Raw genomic sequence first — 20,834 nt, 5'->3', positions numbered from 1 at the left:
GTACAGCGAGAAACCGGTGTTCTAATAATTACTCGACTTTTTTTTTCTTACTTGAACCGCGGCGGGTGTCGCTCCCGCTCCCGCTTCCGCGTCGCCGCCGCCGCCGCAGGGTTTCTCCGTGTTCCCCGTGTTTCCCACGAACTGTTTGTTGAGCTCGTCGAGCATTTCCTTGGTGCTGAACCTCTTCTCCACCCTGGAAACGTTCACCTGCTTGATCTCTTTCTGCGTACTGAGCTCCTTCTTCACGGTAGGCACACGTTTCTCCTTCGCGGCGTCCACGCTCCCGCCACCCCCGACTCCGAAGCGACTCTTCTCTTTGTACTTGAGAAGCTCGCTCACCTACAACGAATCCGAGAAGGACACAGAGTTGAGTACCTTTGCAGGGAATAACCCTCTCTTATCGATAAGTTGAGCGTCTTTTTCGCCGTCCCGACCTCCTCATCCTTCGCCTCGACGCCCCCGAGGGCCGTCTCGTTGGAGGACTCGCTCTCGTCCGACCCGCTCTCGACGCTCTTCTCCCTCGAGTCGAAGTCCTTCTTCGCCGCGTCCCGCAGCAGCAGCTTCCGCTCCGCACTCCCGGAAGGGTTGCTCCGATTCACCTCTTGTTCGTCGTGCCGCGACATCGCCTCGTGCGATTCCGCGGCTGCCCTCAGTTCGTCAACGTACTCGTCCATCTCCGTCTCCGCGTCCTCCTTGCCCTCGCCCTCGTATTCCTCCTCTCCGGGTCCGCCCGTTTCCTCGACCTCATCCTCCTCGGCGGGCTCCTCCGCGGACGGACTGCCGAACTTTTCGAAATTTTCGCCGCCGGTCTTCGCCCCGGTCTTCGACAATTCCTCGACGATCGAGCCGGTGATATTCGAATGGGGAAGGGCCGCGCGACGAAGATCCTGCGGAACGAGAACGGGGCATTTCGAAACAGAGGGATCAGACATCCGAGCTGAAAATTTGGCGGCGGGTATATAATTCTAGGTACGGTTGGATGCTCACCGAAATTCCGTCGCCCTGACCGGTATCGCCCGCGCTGTTTACTGCAACAGAGAAAAAAGGGGAAGAGGAATAAGTGTGCGAACGAACGAACGGACGGACGGACGGTCGAGCGTTGCATAATTCGAATGGCGCTTCGTATAATTTCTCAAAGTTCCGCGAGCCTGGAATACGGTTAACAAGCGAATTCTATTAGCCACTCGATTTTAATTGAGTGCGCGAGGTGGGGCGCAGCACCTGGCGCGACGGAAGGCGGCGAGTAGCTGTGATGAAATTTTCAGTCAATTTAGCTGGTAACGAAATACAGAAGGGGGTTTGGTGAACCTCGCGAGTCACGCTTTGATCCCGCTAGAAGGTAAATTACAGGCTGCCCCATAGTTAAATGAAATTCTCTTCGCGCCTCCGTACAGCTGGTTGTAAAACGGAGCGCGCGAACGAAAGTGGTGTCAGTCGGGGTGTCCAAGTGCTTCGTTATAATCGAACCAAGCCTCCGCGATAAATTTCATCCTATTGTCTCCTCGCACCTTTTCCGACGACTAACCGATTACCACCCCTTCGCACTTGCGACGTTCCGTTACTCGCCAAACGGCGCGAGTGCCGGAAAAAATGCCCCACTTACATTATCGCCTTTATCCCGATTCTCGTTCGAGAAACAACCAAATGTCCCGGCTAATTTAATTCACGCTCATGGAATCCGATTTTCCTCCTATACCGCAAATTAATCGCCCGACGTTATCAACTGCAGCAGCGTAATCAAACTTTGCGACTGCCGATCCCGATTCCCTACCATGTCGAATGTATTCGCTCTGTACGCGAGCTCTTCAACACCCGACAGAATGATATCGTCCTCGTTGTAATTTTCTGCCTCATTCAGGCGACTAATCCAGCTACAGCTGCGAGCGAACGTTGAAAGGGGCGTGATTTTTTGTTCCGGAAAAATCCAGAAAACGAGAAAAAGAAGAAAATACTCGCGGAGAGGAATAATGGAATCGTCGCAGTTCAAACTCTGAAATGGAATCGTTCCCTCTTCTTGTCTCACGCGTGCGAAATAGACAAAAATGCAGCGGATTTTTATTCGGAAGTCAACGCGCGAAATTTCGTCAGCGTATTTAGGCGACTTTTTGGGACGCGAAAAGCTCTTCTCGGCCGGGTCGATAAACTTCTTCCAGGTTTTAGCGTAGCCAGCGGTTTACCAAAACGCTACAGTGTTTCGGGAGATTAATATTCCGGTTGAACCATTTTTTCCATCGTCTTCTCTTGGAAATGGTTAGGTTTCTCTGACGACGTAACCAATCGCCCCGTCGAAATTCCCCGTTTCAACGGAGCGCGGGGAATCGATCTTCCGTCGCTATCTATGTATCTCTTCCTTTGCTTTTTTACCAGCGTCGTGTTTTTTTTTTTTTTTTTTGGAGCGCGGATCTCCCAGCGGTAGTAAAGCTGTCGGCGCGGCGACGTTGTTCGTGCTTTCGGATGAGATGAAAAAATGTTAATTTCCTCGACAAATGTAATACGAGCGGAGAGTAAAAATGTACTCGGAGGGTTGAATATGCTCGGAACGAGGTCGCGAGTTACACGAATGGCTGGATCACTAAATTACCAAATTACTAAAGGGGTCGGAGGACCGCTACCCAACGTAGGTAGGTATCCTTATAATTTTCCCGTCCACTTAGCCACGCTGAACGCGGAGAATCTTCCGAACGTTTCCCCTTTAATTAGAACTTGCACCTCCGAAGCGCCGGGCTGGCCATAAAAAAATTACCCAGGATTTATTCGAAGATTTGCCTTTTTCTTGCAACAGCCGACGCGTTATCCCCACTTCGTTTCACGTCTCGGTGAAATCGTAGGACTCACAATCAGTTCATCTCTGATGCACGAAATCGGAGGAGAGGAACACGCGTCTAAGTATCGGTCCGAAGAGCGAAGAATGTAGGTATACAGGACTGTCGCGATAACTCCTCAGAGATTTGAAAACTTTGCAATTTATTCTTTCGCCGCTCCGTATAGCTGCGGTGGTCGAATAACGTCTGCGAAATTGCCGCCGTGTACCTCCGATAGTTTACGAATAGCCTTGGGATCGGACGAAGGAGTAAAAAAGGAACGGCTGAAATGAGGATCGCGCTTCGTTTTCCGACAGGCAACGGCTCTCGATTCGCCTGCGGTCTCGCCTTGTCGTTTCTGTGCTCTGATTTTGACGCCCCGTGATTTTGGTCGGCAGCGTTGCCCCGATACCGCGGAGTGTGTTGTATTCCTCGCGAATCCGACTCTCCGTAACTTCGAATGCACCTGGGTAAGGTGTAGTATAATGTGTACGCGTTCGCGCTTGTGTATGTTTTCATAATTCCTCAACTTTTGCGGACCGCCTCGCTCCTTTTTTGAAACTTTATTTTTCGCCAGAGAAAAGAAAGGAGCGGAGTAAGAGAAGAACGAATCAGCACAGCCCCGTAACGATGTGAAACTTGATAAAAGTTGTCTTAAACTTTTCAACAAATATACGCGTGCGCTTAGGTAGGATCGCTGGTTCTTGCGGAATCCATCGCTAGGATTCCGCAAGACGTTAAGTATTCGACTCAAACTACGGGAAATTCAATTACAGCTACTGTCAACGCATGGCTCGTACTCAGACGGATATACATCCGTAGCTTTTTCAAACACGACGTTACGCTATAAAACGCTTCGAAATAATTTCTGAAATAAAATGACGACACATTTCACGGTTCAAAGATCGGAAATAATAATCGTTGGGCGAAGAATTGCCTAAGTTTCGGCGATTCGCCGACGAGGAGTTTCCGGTGGGTCGTGAGCACGGCAGGCCGAGACCGTTTGCAATGGGTGTGTCGAGGCGAACCTCTGCATCGGATGTCGATCGGGAGGTGGAAGGGAACCGCGTCCTCCGAGTCAGGGGGTGGAAGCCCGAGGGTCTGGGACTCGGGCTCGAGGGTTCGGGGTTGAGAGCTCGGGGGCGAGAAGATCCTCTTTGCCGCGAGACTCTTTCGAGAAGTGGAGAAGCCGTTGACGTCGACTCATCGATTTCCTTTGCCGGTATTCGAGTGGGATGTGCATCGAGAACAATACCCGTCGGCGATAAGGCGGATCTCTCGCTCGGTATTGGGATAAGACGCGCGAAGCGTCGCGGGATAATAATAATTTCGACGGACGAAAGGAATCCCCCGTTTGATCGGGACTTTTCGAAAATTCCAACCCTCCTCGGGTCTGTTTTATTCGCGATAACGAACTCGAGGACTTACTCGACGCGTCCGCGCGGTGTCCATTGTTCCCGCGAATGTCCAACGACCGAGGACACGTCCTTGGAAACACATCGAGGCGACGATCATATACGCGACCATTTTCAGTTTCGCTCGATGACGAACTCCCTAATAATCTCCGAAGAGACGAGGCACACGAACGCTCGCAGGCGGATCGGATCTAATTCAAGGGGTGGTGGTACCCCTTTGGATTTTCTCGAATTTTGGGCCGAAAATTAAGTATTTTTGAAATCGATTAAAGGGCACTCTTCTGACGTATCTTGAGCTCAGGAATCCAAATCTGAAAGCCCAAATCATCTACTCGTGCAATCGATCCAGTAATCATCAATTATTCGCTGTTGGGAGCAGAAAAATTACAAGACATATCGAGTGGTTTTAGTTGTACACCCAGTATGATTCATCGCATGGGTCGGAATATTCGAATTTCTCAATTCACCAGCGAACCCGAGCTTTGCTGGAGTCAGCGTAGCCAGCAGCGCAGCGCTTTGTTGTGAGACGTCACCTTCAGGGCTGAGCAGAGGTGACACCCCACAACAAACCGCGCGCCCGTATTCTTATGTATTTTGACCTCAGGAACACGAATCCGTTGGCCAAATTGAGCTACGATTTTTTCTCTTCGAGATATCCTCAAATTTGTACCAAAAAATGCGAAAAAATGGGGATAACTCGGTAATTTCCGCAGATAGATCAATTTGGCTTTCAGATTCGAATTTCTGAGATCGAAATACATGAGAATAGCATGGGAAACCCGCGAAAAAAAAATGTTGATTTTCGACCCAAAAATCGATAAATTGCGCGGGTTCGAATCCCCTCGGGGATTTTTGGGCCAATTTTTTTTTTTCCTCACGAATTGATCGTATGACACTTTTCTGATGTATTTTGACCTCAGGAATCCGATTCTGAAAGAAAAATTGATCTATCTCTGAAATTGACCGAGTGATCGCCAATTTTCAGCTTTTCGGGATCAAGAATGAAAAATTCATTTTATCGTCTATTTTAATGTAGTTCGTAGCCAGGAATTTGAATCTGAGGGAATAAGAATTGATCGTATGGCACTTTTCTTATGTATTTTGACCTCAGGAACACGAATCCGTTGGCCAAATTGAGCTACGATTTTTTCTGATCTTCAACAGAACGTCCCACTAACGTTCGAGGTATCGACCGATTCAACACTTGTAGGTATTTCTTGGATTCCGCGAGTGCAAGCGATTCACTTCCCAACATCCGGCGTACCGTTCGTCAAGTTTGTAGGCGACTCGGAATTCGTCAACACGTCACACGTCCAAGTACTTCGGGGTACTTCTTCGCGAATACCGTGACATGTATACCGCGGTCCCTGCGGTGTCATGCCCCCTCCATCGCATTCGCCGGCCGCGGGTACGTATCCTACGCCCATAATATAAATGATATAACGGTAGGCGCCGCCCGTTCAAACTAAATAATTACTCTTGTTGAAAACTCAGCAGCTCGTTTGCGTTCCGGCGTCGCTGCTTTATTGCTCTAGAAATTTTCAACGCCGTCTTAAAACGAACGTGACTCGGATCCAAAGGATAATTCGTCAGGGGCACGGAGTCGTTGCTGGGCAAATCGCCCCTGTACCGAATCAGATCCCGACTTCGCTCCTGCCTACGTTCGCTCGTTTTAATCCGAGCGAAATCACCGGCGAGCATTTTGGAGCGGGAGCAACGAGTCGTCACGGGTGTCCCCTCCGGTGTTACCTGTCGTTATTTCGAAAAGGAGAATCCTCGTCTGGGTTCGAACTACCGTGTTATTAGAAACGCTCCTCATCCCTCCTTCCGCGGTCGAAAAATCGAGCTGCGCGGAGGACGTAGATTCGGAAACTTTAAATTACTCTTCGACAATGGGATCGCGGGGGATCGGGGACGGAGGTCAAAGGCCAAAGGACCCGTGGAAGAAGGGGGGTAGAAAAAGGGAACGAGATAAAATGCAGAGAAAGTCCGAAGAATTCTATCAGTCGCGAAAAGACGAAACGGTCCAATAAGCTGACGCAGGATTAGTTCTACTTTATTTCATTTCTTTCGCACGTCGTCTCACTCGATCCCGGATCCCGGAATCGACGTTTTTGTCTCGCCGCTCCGAGAAATACGCTCCTCGTCAAATCCCCGAATATCTCAGCCTCGACACGTCTAGTATTTCGGGAGATGATAATCGAATCAAAATCCTCCCCCGTCGTTCTTCACCCTGTTTGTTTATATTTGTTTTTTCATCCATGCGAAAGGAAATTCGACACCGTTGCGGAGAAGCCTTCTCGGCGAACGAAACGCCCCAGCTCTCGGAAAAGGGCCGAGGATCTCCGAGGGCGGGGGTCGGGGGGGGGGGGGGGGGGGGGGGGGTTCTCCGCCAGCAAATCGTGATTAATACTCGTAGGGGATCGCGCAACGTTCACCGGTTTCGCGGTGTTTTTCGTCCGGGTCGAACGTCACGCGAGGCGGAGGAACCGCTCCATTTCGGGAAACCAATTGTGCCACTTTATCTACCGCAGCGAGCGACCGGCCACTCCGACACGTAACCGTGCCACCCCGAAAACTAATTCCATACGCTCGGCGGCCCTCAGCCCCCATTCCCTTTTTTCTCCTCCGCGCGATTCCAACCCCGTCCCGTTCCTTATCTGCGCGTCCATCAGCCGCTCGGCTCGCGCGACGAGAGGAGCTCGACACTTTGACGCCACTTTGCCGGAATATCCGATTCCCGGGGGTGGAGGCTCGTCCGCTCGGTTTCCCGGCGGTGCAACCCCCGATTTTACATTTCTCTTCGCCCCCCCTGCCCCCCTCCCCCCCTTCGCGCCCGCCATTCGTCAAGGAGGATATCGCGGTGCGAGAATGACGCGGGCGAATCACCCACTTCGGCGAACCCTCGATTCCGGTGTATTATCGCCCGTTATCTGCGACGAGCGATCGATCAGCTCCGTCGACGGATCGTCGCAATGACGGAAAAAAAAAAAAGAGATGACGACGATCCGAAATACCTTCGGTGTCTTCGGTGATTCGACCGCGTCGAGAAATGTTGCGGAATGATCCGGAAACGGGTGAGGCGTACAATACGAGATCAGCGAAGCAATTTGCCAGTTTCCGGCGGAGCGTCGAGCCTCTGGGCAGCCGGCGTAGCGAGAGGGACTCGGATTAAACCGTCTCGTGGAAGTTAGCGTCGAGAGAGTCGCCCGGCTATACGGTATTAACCAGGGCGTCTCACGCTACTTCCGTTTGAAAGCGGAAGTACCGGACTGCGACACTAATTCACTGTCCAAAGTGAAAATGTCCCCGTGGCGGTTTACCAACTTCGGGGCGAGGGACGATCCACGTGATTCGAGAAGTTACGACGCCGAGTGAACGGGGATGACGATTCTACCGTGATATATCCACCGTCCGGAACACGAATAAAGAAAAACATCGTCAATTATTCGACCGTTCGTTCGATAAATCTGTACGATAGAAAGTACAAGCGTCTCGCCGCAAAAACTCGCAAGGACGGGCAGAGGACTGGGGGAAAAGGGAGATCGGAGGGAGGTTGACCGATACCCGCGAAACGTCTCCGCGAACTTTGTTTCCGACGTAAAGGGAGATCGATAGACGACGTAGCGAGGTGAAACGGATGTAGGCGAAAAGCGCTCCGTGTTTCTGGCTCTTTGACCCAACTTCGGAGTTCACCCCACGCGGGATCTCAACGTCGCGGCAGCTTCTTCCTCTCGTACGCTTCGTACTCGCTATACCGTCGAACTCCGAAACCAATTCGGCTAATGGCGCGGTCCCCCCGGAACCGGGGGCGATCGCCGTTCTATACTCTTCGAAATCGCTCCTAACCGCCGGAGCTAATCCGTGTCGACGTCGGAGCGGAAAATATGACCGGTCTAATTTCACCTCTTCTCTTCCGCGCGTCTCCCTCGAAGCACCGCGAGGGTCGAGCGATCGATTTCGCTCCTCACCTTTTTTACCTCGCTCCATTTTTTCACTCGATGTAATAATCGGTCATATCTTCGTCCCTCCTCCCTCTCGATTCCTTATCGGGCGGAGGGGCGACGTTCGCACCGTTCCATCGATGTGTCGCGAGGGAAATATTCGCCGAATGACCATCCCGCGAAAGGATAAGGATAAGGATTCGTCGTCGGGCCCGTCGTTACCTCGGAGCTTGTCCGCGGGCCTCGGCACGGGTGAAACGGCGATCTTTCGCTCGGCGTGATCGGCGAGTAATTAGTACGGGAGGTGAGGGTAGTTGGTAATAACGACTAGCTGCGGAGGGGCGGGGGGGAATAATTTCGGTAAAGAGTGTAACGGGCACGTAGTACATACAACGGGGTAGGCATAATTGCCGGTCGATCCGGCGTCGAGCAATTGATTACGCAATTACCGCTAAATATGCCAACTCCCGTGAAACTTGAATTGTTACGAGAGGGTAAATTGAACAGACGCAATCGCGAGCCATTTATTTAATGCCCGGAGGTAACGAGATATTTAACGATCGTATTAACTTGAAAGCTTCGCCTGTACCGTGGAGACAAATTAACGTATTCGTGGCGCACCGCATAACGTTATGCAACCGCTGCGACTTCCATCCGCTTCTATTATACACGTGTCCCGCTGATACAATTTGCAAGTGGTGGCCCCGTTCCGAAAACGAACCCCGCCTTTCTTCCCCTGAATTTGTCCCCCCCTCACCCTCTTTGCGAAAATCCGCATCGACTCGATTATTCCGAACCGTCGATCGAACGATCGACAATCGACGTGGAAACTCTTCGGCGTTTCAATTTGAAATGCGCTCCGGTATTCCAGGATCATTCGACCCAGTCACAACTTTCGACGTGGGAGTCTGGGGCGCGACGGGGTGGAAAGGGGGTCGTTTGGCAATCTGTTAATCACACGGCAGCGAGACGTGGCGAGCCAAGCCGGATGCGGTTGACCTACCGACCTACGCCATCCGCTCTCGCGGTCCGAATTTTATACCGCGATCAATGGCGGCGCACCGATTCAATCGATACACGGCTACCTCGTCGTCCGAAGACACCCCACCCCCCCTTCCCCTGCCGGAGATCCCTTGGGATTCCACTCAATTTTCGCCCTCGGTTCGAATCGCAATGCGAACGCTTTCGCGAATTCCACACGTGGATTCGCACCTCGAAATTTTCGTCCGTCTCCTTTTTACAATCGGTTGATATTCATCGAGCTCAGATGTTCGATAAATCCACGACGATGTCGTCATTTCGATATACCGCAGTTACGGTGGTTACGTGTCGAGAAAAAAGAAAAAAAGAAAGGATAACATCCGCGCTCCTCGTCTCAAGGATAGGGAATAGCTGTGGGGATATTTATTTGAAACGCGTTCGCGATGTACCGATGCAGAGATTGATAAAAGACTCGGCCATTCCCGGTGTCATTTTTACATAATAAATGGCATCGGCTACACATACCGGGGTATACCTGTTCCGTACGTGTGGTAGAACGTATTGGAAAACGATGAAATTTATACCTACGTATACCTATAGCTCGTCAGCGCGGAAGGAAAATAAAAATACGACAAACTCCCGTTTCTCCGTGCATTTTATTTTTCACAAGCCGAAGATTCGAGCAACACATCTGCATAATTCAACGAACGACGGGGAGGGAGAGAGAAGGATTTATCGACCTGGGGGCAAGAGAGGGAGAGAGAGAGAGAGAGAGAGGGATCCAGGTACGAGACGGCGGGGTCCGATTGCGATAGCTAACTAACGACGGACCCCCGTCATTTCATTAGGCTCCATATTTTCCGAATCGAGTCGAATAAATCGAATACCCGATGTACTCGCGGTATCGCCGAACGTTCGTAATGATCCTCGTTGCGGTCGGTCTCCGCCTCCGCGCGTCTCGTATATACATATATGTATACGTTTCACGGGAGTCGGTCGGGAGTTGAAAAAGTCCCGGGGACGGGGTAGAATGCGAGACGAACGTATCAACCTTTTGAGGAATTTAAGAAGAGTCGGCGGGGTCCTCGGTGTACCTCTTCAAAGATACAAATGAAGGATCCGCTCGGGAATTTAGTCTGAAAAATAAATGCTCCCCTTTGCGGGTTTAACGGTTGCGAGCGCGGAGAATTTCACCCTTACCACCCCCGGCCCGGGGTGGACACCCTCGAAAATGTACGAGGTACACCGCGAGTACGACGACGTGTATTTCGGATACTCACGTCGCGTCCTAGGAGGAATTGGACCCGCGCGAGTTGCCACGACGACGTCGAATCCGTGAGCCCCCGAAGCTCGTCCTTCCACGCGACCGAAAGCACATACGGTTAATCGTCCGACGTCGTACATTCGTAATCGCAATTCGCGCACGACGATCAAACCGACCTCGGATCCGTTCGGAGTTCGCCGTAGCAAAACGGAACGGAAGAAAAAAGGGAGGTACGCGAACGGCTCGCGGGTTAACGAGCGGATGGAACAACACGTGTTCCGACGAGATATCCTTTCAACTTCCCAGTGGTGGATTGGGGATCCGGAGGCTGAATAAATCGCGTCGTTCGAATGAATCGACTTTTACACTCCGGCTTTTCTCGCGGGCTTATCGCTAAGTAGAATCAGCCGGGCAATCGCCGCCATTCGATCGTAAGTAAAACGTTAATCTGCCTGCGCAGCCTCGCGCACCGCGGTACGGAGAACGAACGACGAGCAATCGACTCTTGTTGTTGAACGAGTTCAATTAACGCTACCACTGCGGAGCTTTCGTTCGGCACGAACGAGCAACAAACTTTTCGAATCGGGCGTAAACTAGCGATAAGTGCGGCGCGCCGCTCACTTTTTGCCCCGCAATTATCCGCGAGATCCTCGACGCGGTTCCCCCTTCACCTCGTTCTCCGTCGCGTATCGCGCGCGTCAAGTTCGGGCTCGCGACATCCGTCGGGTGAGGACTCCGGGAGCTTCGTCCTCGGTGTGCTGGAATCGGGTGAGATTTACGGTATACGCGGGAGCGTACCCGAGCGGGGCGAGGGGATTATTTTCCATGCTCGCCGTAGCCACGGAAAGTTCGCAGTCGCTGGCGGAACGAACGAGCGAAGGATAATTCGGGTGCAACGACGCCCGAGCGATCCCAAAACCGGAAGGGGGGGGCGGTGGAGGGTGGACGCATTTTCGAAACGCGGGTATATTTCACCGACACAACGCGACCGCGCAAACCGCTGCTAAATACACCGTCGCGCCGTGTTGCACGGGCGAAACTGCGAAGGGGCGAGAATTCGGCGGTCGCCTCGGCGATCCGGCTAGAAAATACACGCGAATAGTTTCGATGAAATTATGTACCGCAAATTGGAGTACGCGAACCGCCCGCGGTTCCAACCTACCGCGAAGTCGGTGGCGCGATACCCCGACCCACGGCGATTTTATCAAATTTTACGCAAACCGCGACCCGCGCTACGTCGAAATATAGGAGACGACCGGAGTCGCGGGGCCTGCGAATACACATCGCTGGCCGTCCATCTTCGAGCGACGTACGCGGAGGACGACGGGGACAGCGACCCGTACAAATCAACGCTCCGGAGTAACGGATGATCCGATAACAGTTAATCATCGGTGTCCAACGTGACGGCATTAATGCAGCACTCGGACCGTGGGTACGCCGCTTCCGTTGCCCCGGGCACCTCGATTCGTGTTCCGCGATCGGAAGCCGCGCGTACTTAGGTCGCGTTGCGAGGTGGACGCTTGAATCCTGGCGGCGCGGGAGATTCGCCCTCGGTATCGATCGACGTTCCGATTCACGCGGATTCGTATCGACGAGCAGCGCGCCGCAAATGACGTCAACCTACGAATGCAGCGAAAACCCCCCCCGCCCCCCGCTGTCACGGGGCACGAAACCCGGTGACCGAGGGGTGGATCCCCCCCATCCGTCCGTCCTTCCACCTCCGCTACCCTTCGACGCAATTTGCGCAATTAGCCGAATAATTGCCTCGCTAATTACCGCGCCTGGGTTGTCGCGAGTTATTAGAAAATCAAAAACAAATGTCGCCGTACCTTCCAGACCTGCCGTTGGTTCGCTCGAAGACAACGGGACTCGGTACAGGGAAATTTGGGGGAACCTCCGGTCCGCAAGTCTCACCTTGGGTCCACCTTCGCCGGCGAGATACGCGGAATTTCGATAACCGAATCTGCGATGTTAATTTCTGCCCCGCTTCGAATCTGCGGTTCGCGAAGCGGTGAAAAGTCATATTTACCTAATGAGCTAAATGATTAATTCGTCGGTTCTAATAAGCGTGGGTAACGATTTTCCACCGTTACCGCCGCACCGCCTGTAATTCCCTGCAGATTAACATCCCCGATTTCTATATAAACGAGGGATTATCGCCCGACTAGCTGCCTTCGCGCCCGCACTCGCGATTCACCTGTACTCGCGTGTGTTCGCCTTCGGCTCCCAGCTGCGTGATTTCCTTCATTATCTCTGCGCAAATACATCGAGAAAACATCACCGATTTTTCATTCGACAAACGATCGCTCACGTTCACGTTCAGCACTCGAACAAAACGAGTAAAGGACGACGCACATTCTCGCGCAAACTGTTCCAAGTCCACCTACGAATAATTCCCCGATGCGAGTCTAGAATTTAGGGTGGACTGACCATAAATCCAGCTTACGGTCATCGGGGGTTCAAATTTATCGCGCAAGTTCAGCAATTAACACGGCGAAATTTTCGTAAACTCGTCGGTAAATATAATCCGTAACATCCGACCCCGCGCGCGCCCGACGAACGAGGCGCTGAATAATATCCGTGAATTTTTAAAAGGTACCGCGATACCTCGTCGAGTCGATGACTCGTTGTTGTTCCGGCAATGAAGGATCGCAGCTCGCTGTTGGGCGAATTCGTGGGACGAGAGCGGAATGCAGCGTTGATGGAATTTTTAAATTACGTCGCTCGATACGCCGCGGATCCCCAAGGGTCGTAAAAACCCGGGGGAATAATTTTGTATCGCTTCCTCTGAATCTCGCGACGGACGAGTCCACGTTTCACGGTGCCGCGTACAACGTTGAACGACAGGTGCACGCGAAACCGATCATCCTCGAGAGTGGCGACGAATAAATCGTATTTCTAATGATCCTCGAAAGTGCACCGCGAATATGGGACGATTCGTCCAATCCACGGAGGACTCGACTCGATTATTTTCAGGGGTAATTCACCGATCTCGTTCCGACCTACCGTCGGAGGTCGATTGAATCGAGAAGGTGCTTCAATTTGTAATTTTGCCCGGTGTTCCCAATTATACCTACCGACCCCTGACATCGAGTCCCGCGGTCCTGCGGCGACGCGGGCGTCCCAATTAAAAACGTCAAAAGCGAGATCTGATCGGAGGATTCGATAACAAAGGGTTGCGCCGGGGGGGAAAGAAGAACCTTTCGCCCGTAAACTCCCTCCAATTACGGATCATCATTTTCACCTCGCATAATTATCGCCGCGGTTGAAACAAAATATCGAATTCGCGGGGCGATCGATTCCCCCGTAAAAATATCGACGCGAAAATACCTCGAGCGCGGAGGGAACGCGCAAGGAAAAGGGAAAAGATGATTGAATTTGCTTAGCCGGACGACGAAATTAAATCAAGGGTTACAGCTAGATTCCTTGGAGAGGATCGGTTGGAACTAAATGAATTTCGCGGTATTCGCCGGCGAGATACCGCAGTCGCCGGTATTCCGCGGAGATCAAACGGAAGGGTGTTGGACGCGTGCGTTAAAAAGCGAGGGGATTCGTCGGCGGAACGCGTCCGCGAAATATAGCCAGGGAATACGGGGTGGTGAATTTCCCTTGACGAAATGAAAATACCGTGTCGTAAATTTTGAAAGCGTAACGCATCCCCGATTCGTCGTACGCCTGAACGTATTTTCGTAATCCGGGAAATCATCGGACGTCGTATCTTACTCGCGGCTACGCGTGGGACGAACCGTCGGAAAAATGAGAAAATTCTTCGCCCAATTAATTCGCCGATTCGCCAACGTTCTCTCCTATTTAATCTCCTCTCTCCCGCGGGATAAAAGTTCTTCCGCTTCGCGTCGCGAAGCTAACTCGTCGCGACGCCGTCGACCGAATTCCTCGCTCGCGTTCGAAATACTTAACTTACTGTTGACACTGTCAACTGTGCGCCTGAAACATCCGTTACCTAACGAAGACTATTTGCACCCGAATTCCCCCAGTCGCGTCCAAAACTTACTCCGTATATCCCGAGCCCAACGGAGATCAACACCGTCGAGGCGATTCGCCCTGCGATTCGCAGTTGCGATCTCCGAACCGTGAATAAAAGTCGGTGGAGGGGGTGAGTTTTGGCGAATCGTCGTCGCGAGTAACGAACGAGTCGTCGTTGACTCCGCGGCGATGAGACGACGCGATTAAATCCGGCATTTTGACGGATCGAAGAATAACTCCGAGGGCGAGGAATAATAAGGCGAATCGAAGTGAGGCCGGGGGTCCCTCGATCCCTCCGTTCGACGGGGCGGGATATTTTTCGGGTTGGTCGGGGGGAGGAGGAGGTGGAAAAATAGCGCGACGACCACCGGTTGAACGGTATTCGTGGGAGTCCGTCACCGTCGTCTCCGAAGCTGACCTTTTGCGAGGTCCGTCCCGAGTTCAGGGAAAAGACCGAGTCATTTTCCGAGTTCAGGGAGAACTGCGATTCCACTCCTTCGAAGATCGAACGCCATTCGCTGCATCTTATTGGGAATGAAAATTTCCCGTTTCCAATTTCTGGGCAGTCGAACGACCGAGCCTCGGAGATCGTTCGCGCAATTTCAATGCTCAACGGGGGCTCCGATAAAACCCCGAACGCCGATTGGAAACCGTAAAATGAACGAGTTACCGACGTTTTACTTTTAACAGCAAGTTTGTAACGCGGAATTTATAGCGATCGCGAGGAGGAGTAGTAGTCGCAGTATACGCCGTTTTAATGTCGGACCTTGGAGTGGGCTTTCACGTTTTATCGCGAGTTGGTAATTCGAGTAAATAACGCGAGAGTCTGGCTCCCTTCTACCCCATTTTACTCGTTCAATTTGTGCCTTATTTCCGTTCGATGTAAGCGACGGCCGATTGTCCTTACGACTCGCGGGAGAAACGGGTGTATCCGGCGGTCAACGAATGACCCCGTTTCCCACCCTCGTTCCTCGATCACCCGACCCCTTCGCTCTCTCGTCGGTTTCCGAATACAAGATCAAAATCGCAAATCCGCACCGACGGAAACCCTCTTCGGATATTCCGCGGGCTGCGCTCGGCGTCGGAGTTCGAACCCCGAGCTTTTTTTCCTTAAATTTTCTACCGCCCCGCCCGTCCGAAGATACGTGCAGCCGTCGTTCCTCGGAGGATTTGCGAGAGCGGTCGAGGCAGCGAATCCCGATTCGGTATATAAACGAAACGGAAAGTAGATACGAGTATTTCACTCGCGTATAGCTCCGAGATAAAAGTTTCACCGAAACTTCCTCCCTCGCTGATTCCTCGGAAGAAAGTGTTTCGAAAATATATTCATCTCGTTCTATAAAAACCGGACACACGCGGAGAACGGAAAACGAACGAGGAGGCCAGCGAATTTCTCGAATTCTCTCTCCGAAAAGTAGGTGAAATATTTCTCCTACTTTTTTCTCGCTCCCGTCGAAGTCTCGTAAATATTTTATACCTGAGATATGGAAAGGCGAGACGAGAAGGAAAAACTTTCGAATGGCTAAGCGCAATTTTATCGTCGTCCCCTTGGAACGTGGCGAAACGGAGTTGCGAATGGGCCCCCCTTTCGCACGGACCATTCGTGTCTATTTTTCGCGGGAATCGAGTCCGTCGACGTCTCGGAAGTTCGGCTGAAATATCGCAGAAATCATATCGCGATCGTTCCGACGAAAGAGTGCTTTTTTCCGCCCCGGTTGGGGTCGCGCGCGTGCCGAATACGAACCGCGTCAGAGTCGAAGCGGACGGACGAGCGAGGGCCGACCAGGCGCCGACGTCGACTACTTCGCCGGTAGTGCGAGTCAACGTACGCCCTTACAACCGCCGCTCAGACTGCGATCAAAATCGCACGAGTCTCGGAGTCCCGCTCGATCCGAAATTTATATCTTTTTATGTTCTCCGACGACATTACGATTTGTTTCGAGAAGCGTTCGGTTGAATATAAACTACGGACGGTGAAAGGGACTCCGACGAGCCGATGCAAACGAAGCCTGACGCAAAAAGAGCGAATCGATCGAGGGAGTCGCTGCACTGCAATTATACGGTACAACGAGGGCGTAGGCAGCCGTTTTCTAGAAATCTAATCCCTGCGATGTTTCCCTCGCTCTTTTTATTAATCGTCGTCGATCGACTCCGCACCCGCTGCGATATCTTCGACGAATGCAAGAGGCGATCCTTGGGTACACAGCGAGGCGTTTTATCACCCCATCTCGGAAATGCCGGATTCTTTTGAATACGAACGGGGGTCACCGTGGATAGAAAGTCTCGAGATTTTCATACTCGTAAACCGGGTCAAGTGACGTCGCGTATTTAAAGCAGCGAAACACGCCATACCCGAGTCGGTCGGGAGTCGATCGGCGCGGGGCGGAGCGGCGAGGGGAGGAGAACGAATTTCATGATCGAACCGGGATCAAAATTTATAGGCAAAAAAGTTGGCGCGGACATCGCGTTGGACCGAAGTACGCCGGGGACAAGGGGTGTCGATATCTGCACCCCGATTTCTACGGTTGCAGGTACGATTTACGAGTGGGACAACGCATTCGTAACCTTCGCACCTGTACTCCGCAACGCTCCTCGGCCAACTTCGTTAAAATCCTCGAGGATAATTAGCATCGCGACGAGATCGATCCCCGCCTACGTCGGACTCCGGACCGACGAGAGAAACGAGGCTCACTCGCGACTCGTGCGGCAAATGCTTGGAAATTTCGCGGTTTCTCCATTTTTCTCCCTCATTCTGTTCGCACCTCTCGATTATTTAACCCGGAGCGGGGTCAGCTGCCGATGGATAACGGAGGGAACGACGTCTCGTTGCGGTACGACGCGGATCCTCCCCTGGTGGATCCCCGGAGTCCCGTTCGAATCGCCCCTCGAAAATCACCAGAACCGGCCTAATGCACCGAAACAGCGTTAACTCTGAACTTTCGAACGTGATTATAATACTCGGCGTAACGGCGAAACTCCCGTTCTCCCGTCCAGCCGAACGGACGAATGATTAACCACGGCGGAATAGAAATTCAGCGAAAACCTGCACTTTTTTTCATCCGTTCTCTTCGATGGCCACGCAGCACGTCGCAGTTTCGAGCGTCTCGGATTCCGGAATTAATTTACTCGTTCTATAGGATCCCTCGGGGAGCTAATCCTCGGCGAGGTAGTCGGATGAAAGGCCGTTGGTTTTGGAATACAGCGGCATAACTTCCGTTCAATTTCCCTTTGTCGTAGTTACGTGCTTTCAATTCGGAGCCGGAAACAGGGACGTAGACGATTTGGAAATTTTTCCTCCGTTGCTCGCGCGTATACGTCGCGAATACCCGATCTCCGAAGAGTCGAGTCGAGTGGAAAACAACGCGCCGAAGGTCATCGTCGCTACGACAAAGAGAAGCGCCCCGGATTATCGAAGGTAAACAAAGTGAGGTCACGTTGAAACGGGACTCCGTAGTTTTGCTTTCGTTCGCTTTATAATTTTACTTATTTCGCCGGAAAATTTCATTTACGTTCGATGGTTATAATTTATTTTGGCGGGCAGAAAACTAGTTTGCCCAATTTCATTTTTTTACTACAATTTCGATTCTTCGCTCGTAAAATTTCGTTACACTTATTCACCGGCTGGTATTACCGGACTTCGTCCGACGTCGCCGCGTCGTGTCAAAGAAAAAAAAAAAAAAAAAAAAAAAAAAAGCTCGGGGAAAAATACAAACGTGCGCTCCTGTATAATTTCAACAATTATACCGGTTCTATGTAAGTAAGGCTTTTTACGCGGAGTTGGAGATTCGACCGAGCAATTAGCGGGGCTCTTGAATAATTCCCATAGAAATTCTGTCCGCAACAAAAGCCGGGGTATTTCGGTATCGCGGAATAACCGGGGAGACCCAGTCGGACGTATTCGTTTCGACATTTCACTCAATTACATACCGACACCGGCAGAAAATTAAGATACGTCCGCGTTCGACGTTTCGCATATCGTTCGAAATCCTTTCGTTAGAAGTAGCTCAATTCCCGGATCGGTGTACACGAGTAATCGGAAAGTCGAAAAGGGCTCGAGTTCCGGACGCTTCGAAGAACCCGGAATTCCATCGACTGTATCGTACCCTACGGAATTTCTCCGAGGAGTAGCCGGGAGGGGGGGTTGCGAGGAGGTTGCAAGGGTCGCGAAAAAGCACCGCACACGGTGGGTATTCGGTCGGATAATCGGGTGGCACGGGGATGCGGGCCGGTGTAAATTCAGAGGACAAATTCAGTCGGAGGGTGTAATTAGTTGGACGGGTCGTCCCTTGGAGAAAGAGGATAAGAGTATCGACGGATTTGTACAGATACATTCATCTATTCTCTCTCGCCTCTTCTCCTCGTAGGAGGCGCGTTCCGATCGTTCGCCTCCTCGTGTCCCGTACAGGTGCGGTACACGTGGGACGTGTTCCCTTCGTTGGCCGTGAGGATGGAAAAAATTTAATCGATCATCGACCGTACCCTCCGAAGTCCGGATGTGTATTGGAAATGGAAATGGAAATGGAAATGCAAATGGCAACGGGAATGGAGATGGAGATGGAAATGGAAATGCAGCGGCATCATGGGTGTATAATGTACGGGAGCGCGAACGGTGAATAGACACACGTGTAGCCGCGGACGGAGATGACGATGGAGTCCGCCGTTACGCTCGTCCACCTCCGCGCAACAAATTTTCTCTTTCGCCTCACCCCCTTCGAACCGTTTCGTTCCACGCCGGGGTTATTGAAAAACCGAAAAATTTTCCGCCGCGCTTACACGTTCCAGATGAAATTGTACACACCCACGTATATACCGTACCGGGCGTGGTTGATCCCGTCCCAAAAGTCCCGTCCACTTTTCGTAGAAAAATTAACGAGAACGAATATTTGCTGTATCTTAATTTTCTAATCGACGGGAAGTCGAAGAAATTGCGAGGTGCAGGTTCTAAAGCGACACCGGGTTTTTGAAGATTCTCCCGAAAGTTTAGAGCTAGATGCGGATCCCGGAGAAATGGGGCATTTTTTGGTACGTCTCGGTCGAGGGATGAGGATGACTCTCGAGAACGGAGTACAAGCGTCGCCGCTCGGATTCGCTTAAAACGTCTCGCTGTGCAAGGGGGAAAAAAACAGAAAGAAAAAGAAGAAAAAAAGAAAAAGATTCGCTGTACACGGTCGCACTCGTGGAAATATAACGCGTATTCATATTTTCAACGGCCTCGACTCGCGGCGGATGGAAGAACGGCGAATATCTCTTGCGCTTGTGCGACGAGGAGAATTATAAAGAAAAGCTGAAAGGGAGGAGAGAGAATGAAAAGAAGATAAAAGCAAAAAGGGGGCGAGAGAGGGAGATATAAGTTGAAGTATATCACCTCCGAGACTCGCCCGGGGGGTAAACCGTCCCCTGGACTCGGTGGGAATTCGGAGTATCGCGTGGGAGCGCGCCGAACAGCTTGGAACAAATCGAGTCTTCGGTTTACACGGTTCTCGGAGGAACATCTCGTGCCTAAGAAACCTACCCACCCACCTACCTACCTCCGTATCGCGTTAACTCCGGATCCCATCGATCATGCCGTAGAACCTACGATTAATCGCTTCTCCGTTTCCCCCGAAACGATTCCCGAGAGACGGACGAATAACTTGACTCGGTGCGGGGCTGGTTCCTTCTTCACTTTTGACGACGAATAGAAGCAGCGAAACGTTGACCCGCGTATAAGTCGGAAGAGTTTTCGGAACTATCCACGAATCGGCGGGGATCGCACGGATTTTTACTCGCTTCGTAGCGAGCGGAGGGACGCGCGTACGGCTCGTTCGCGAACGGTCGTCCACAGGGGGTGAATATTTCCGTCCTCGGGGATTCGGCTGTACGTCGGCGAGTAGGCGTAGGTAGAGCTACCTGTGTACGTGGGTATCTTGTACCATATTCGTTGATATATTTACGATACGCCGCGAGTATCGATCGGGGTCAACCCCCAACGCCAACCCCCCAACCTTCGGCGTCACCTAGACGTCAGCTATTCAAAACCGCGAGCGGCGACCGACGCGTCTGCCACGCTGGCACAATTTTCTTTCGAGTCGCTCCCCTGCCCGGCTGAGGTGCACTCCTTTTATTCGGTCGAACGAACGCGGGACCCGACGACCCGCCCGCGTCGTCCTTACCAAAGGGAAGGAGAATTATTCCTCGCGTTTCGACGATTCGACGAACGAGAATCGGCGGACTCGGTTGGAATCGCATATCCGCGCGCGATCCGCGAAGAGTGACAACCGAGTCGGGGGTGGGGTGGGGTGGAGTGACGACGGTAATGCGACGGGGATGAGCCGTTTGAGGGAATCGAAGGAAAAACTATAAGGCGACAAATCGCGAGTCCCTCGCACCTCGGTACTATCGAGCTAAGCTCGTTATTCGCAGGCGCCGCGACGCCGGGAGTTTCCCGTTAACCGCGACGTGACGA

At 52.0% G+C, this 20,834-nt stretch overlaps 1 protein-coding gene across 2 annotated transcripts in view; it reads right to left on the bottom strand.

Moving 5' to 3' along the window:
- LOC105685300 overlaps nucleotides 1–20,834 on the bottom strand; it is a 28,703-nt gene that overhangs the window by 5,724 nt on the left and 2,145 nt on the right. For both annotated transcript variants that reach the window (XM_048652898.1, XM_048652899.1), the window contains exons 2-4: nucleotides 988–1,028; nucleotides 435–887; nucleotides 52–339 (exon numbers count right to left, since the gene is read on the bottom strand). In XM_048652898.1, the coding sequence (XP_048508855.1) occupies nucleotides 52–339; nucleotides 435–887; nucleotides 988–1,028 (782 nt within the window). The remainder of the gene's footprint in view (nucleotides 1–51; nucleotides 340–434; nucleotides 888–987; nucleotides 1,029–20,834) is intronic.

This window comes from Athalia rosae, chromosome 3 (genome assembly GCF_917208135.1).
Source record: "Athalia rosae chromosome 3, iyAthRosa1.1, whole genome shotgun sequence".
Taxonomy (NCBI): domain Eukaryota; kingdom Metazoa; phylum Arthropoda; class Insecta; order Hymenoptera; family Athaliidae; genus Athalia; species Athalia rosae.
The sequence above is the reverse complement of the archived record's forward strand: the minus strand, read 5'-3'. Positions and strand labels throughout refer to the sequence as shown.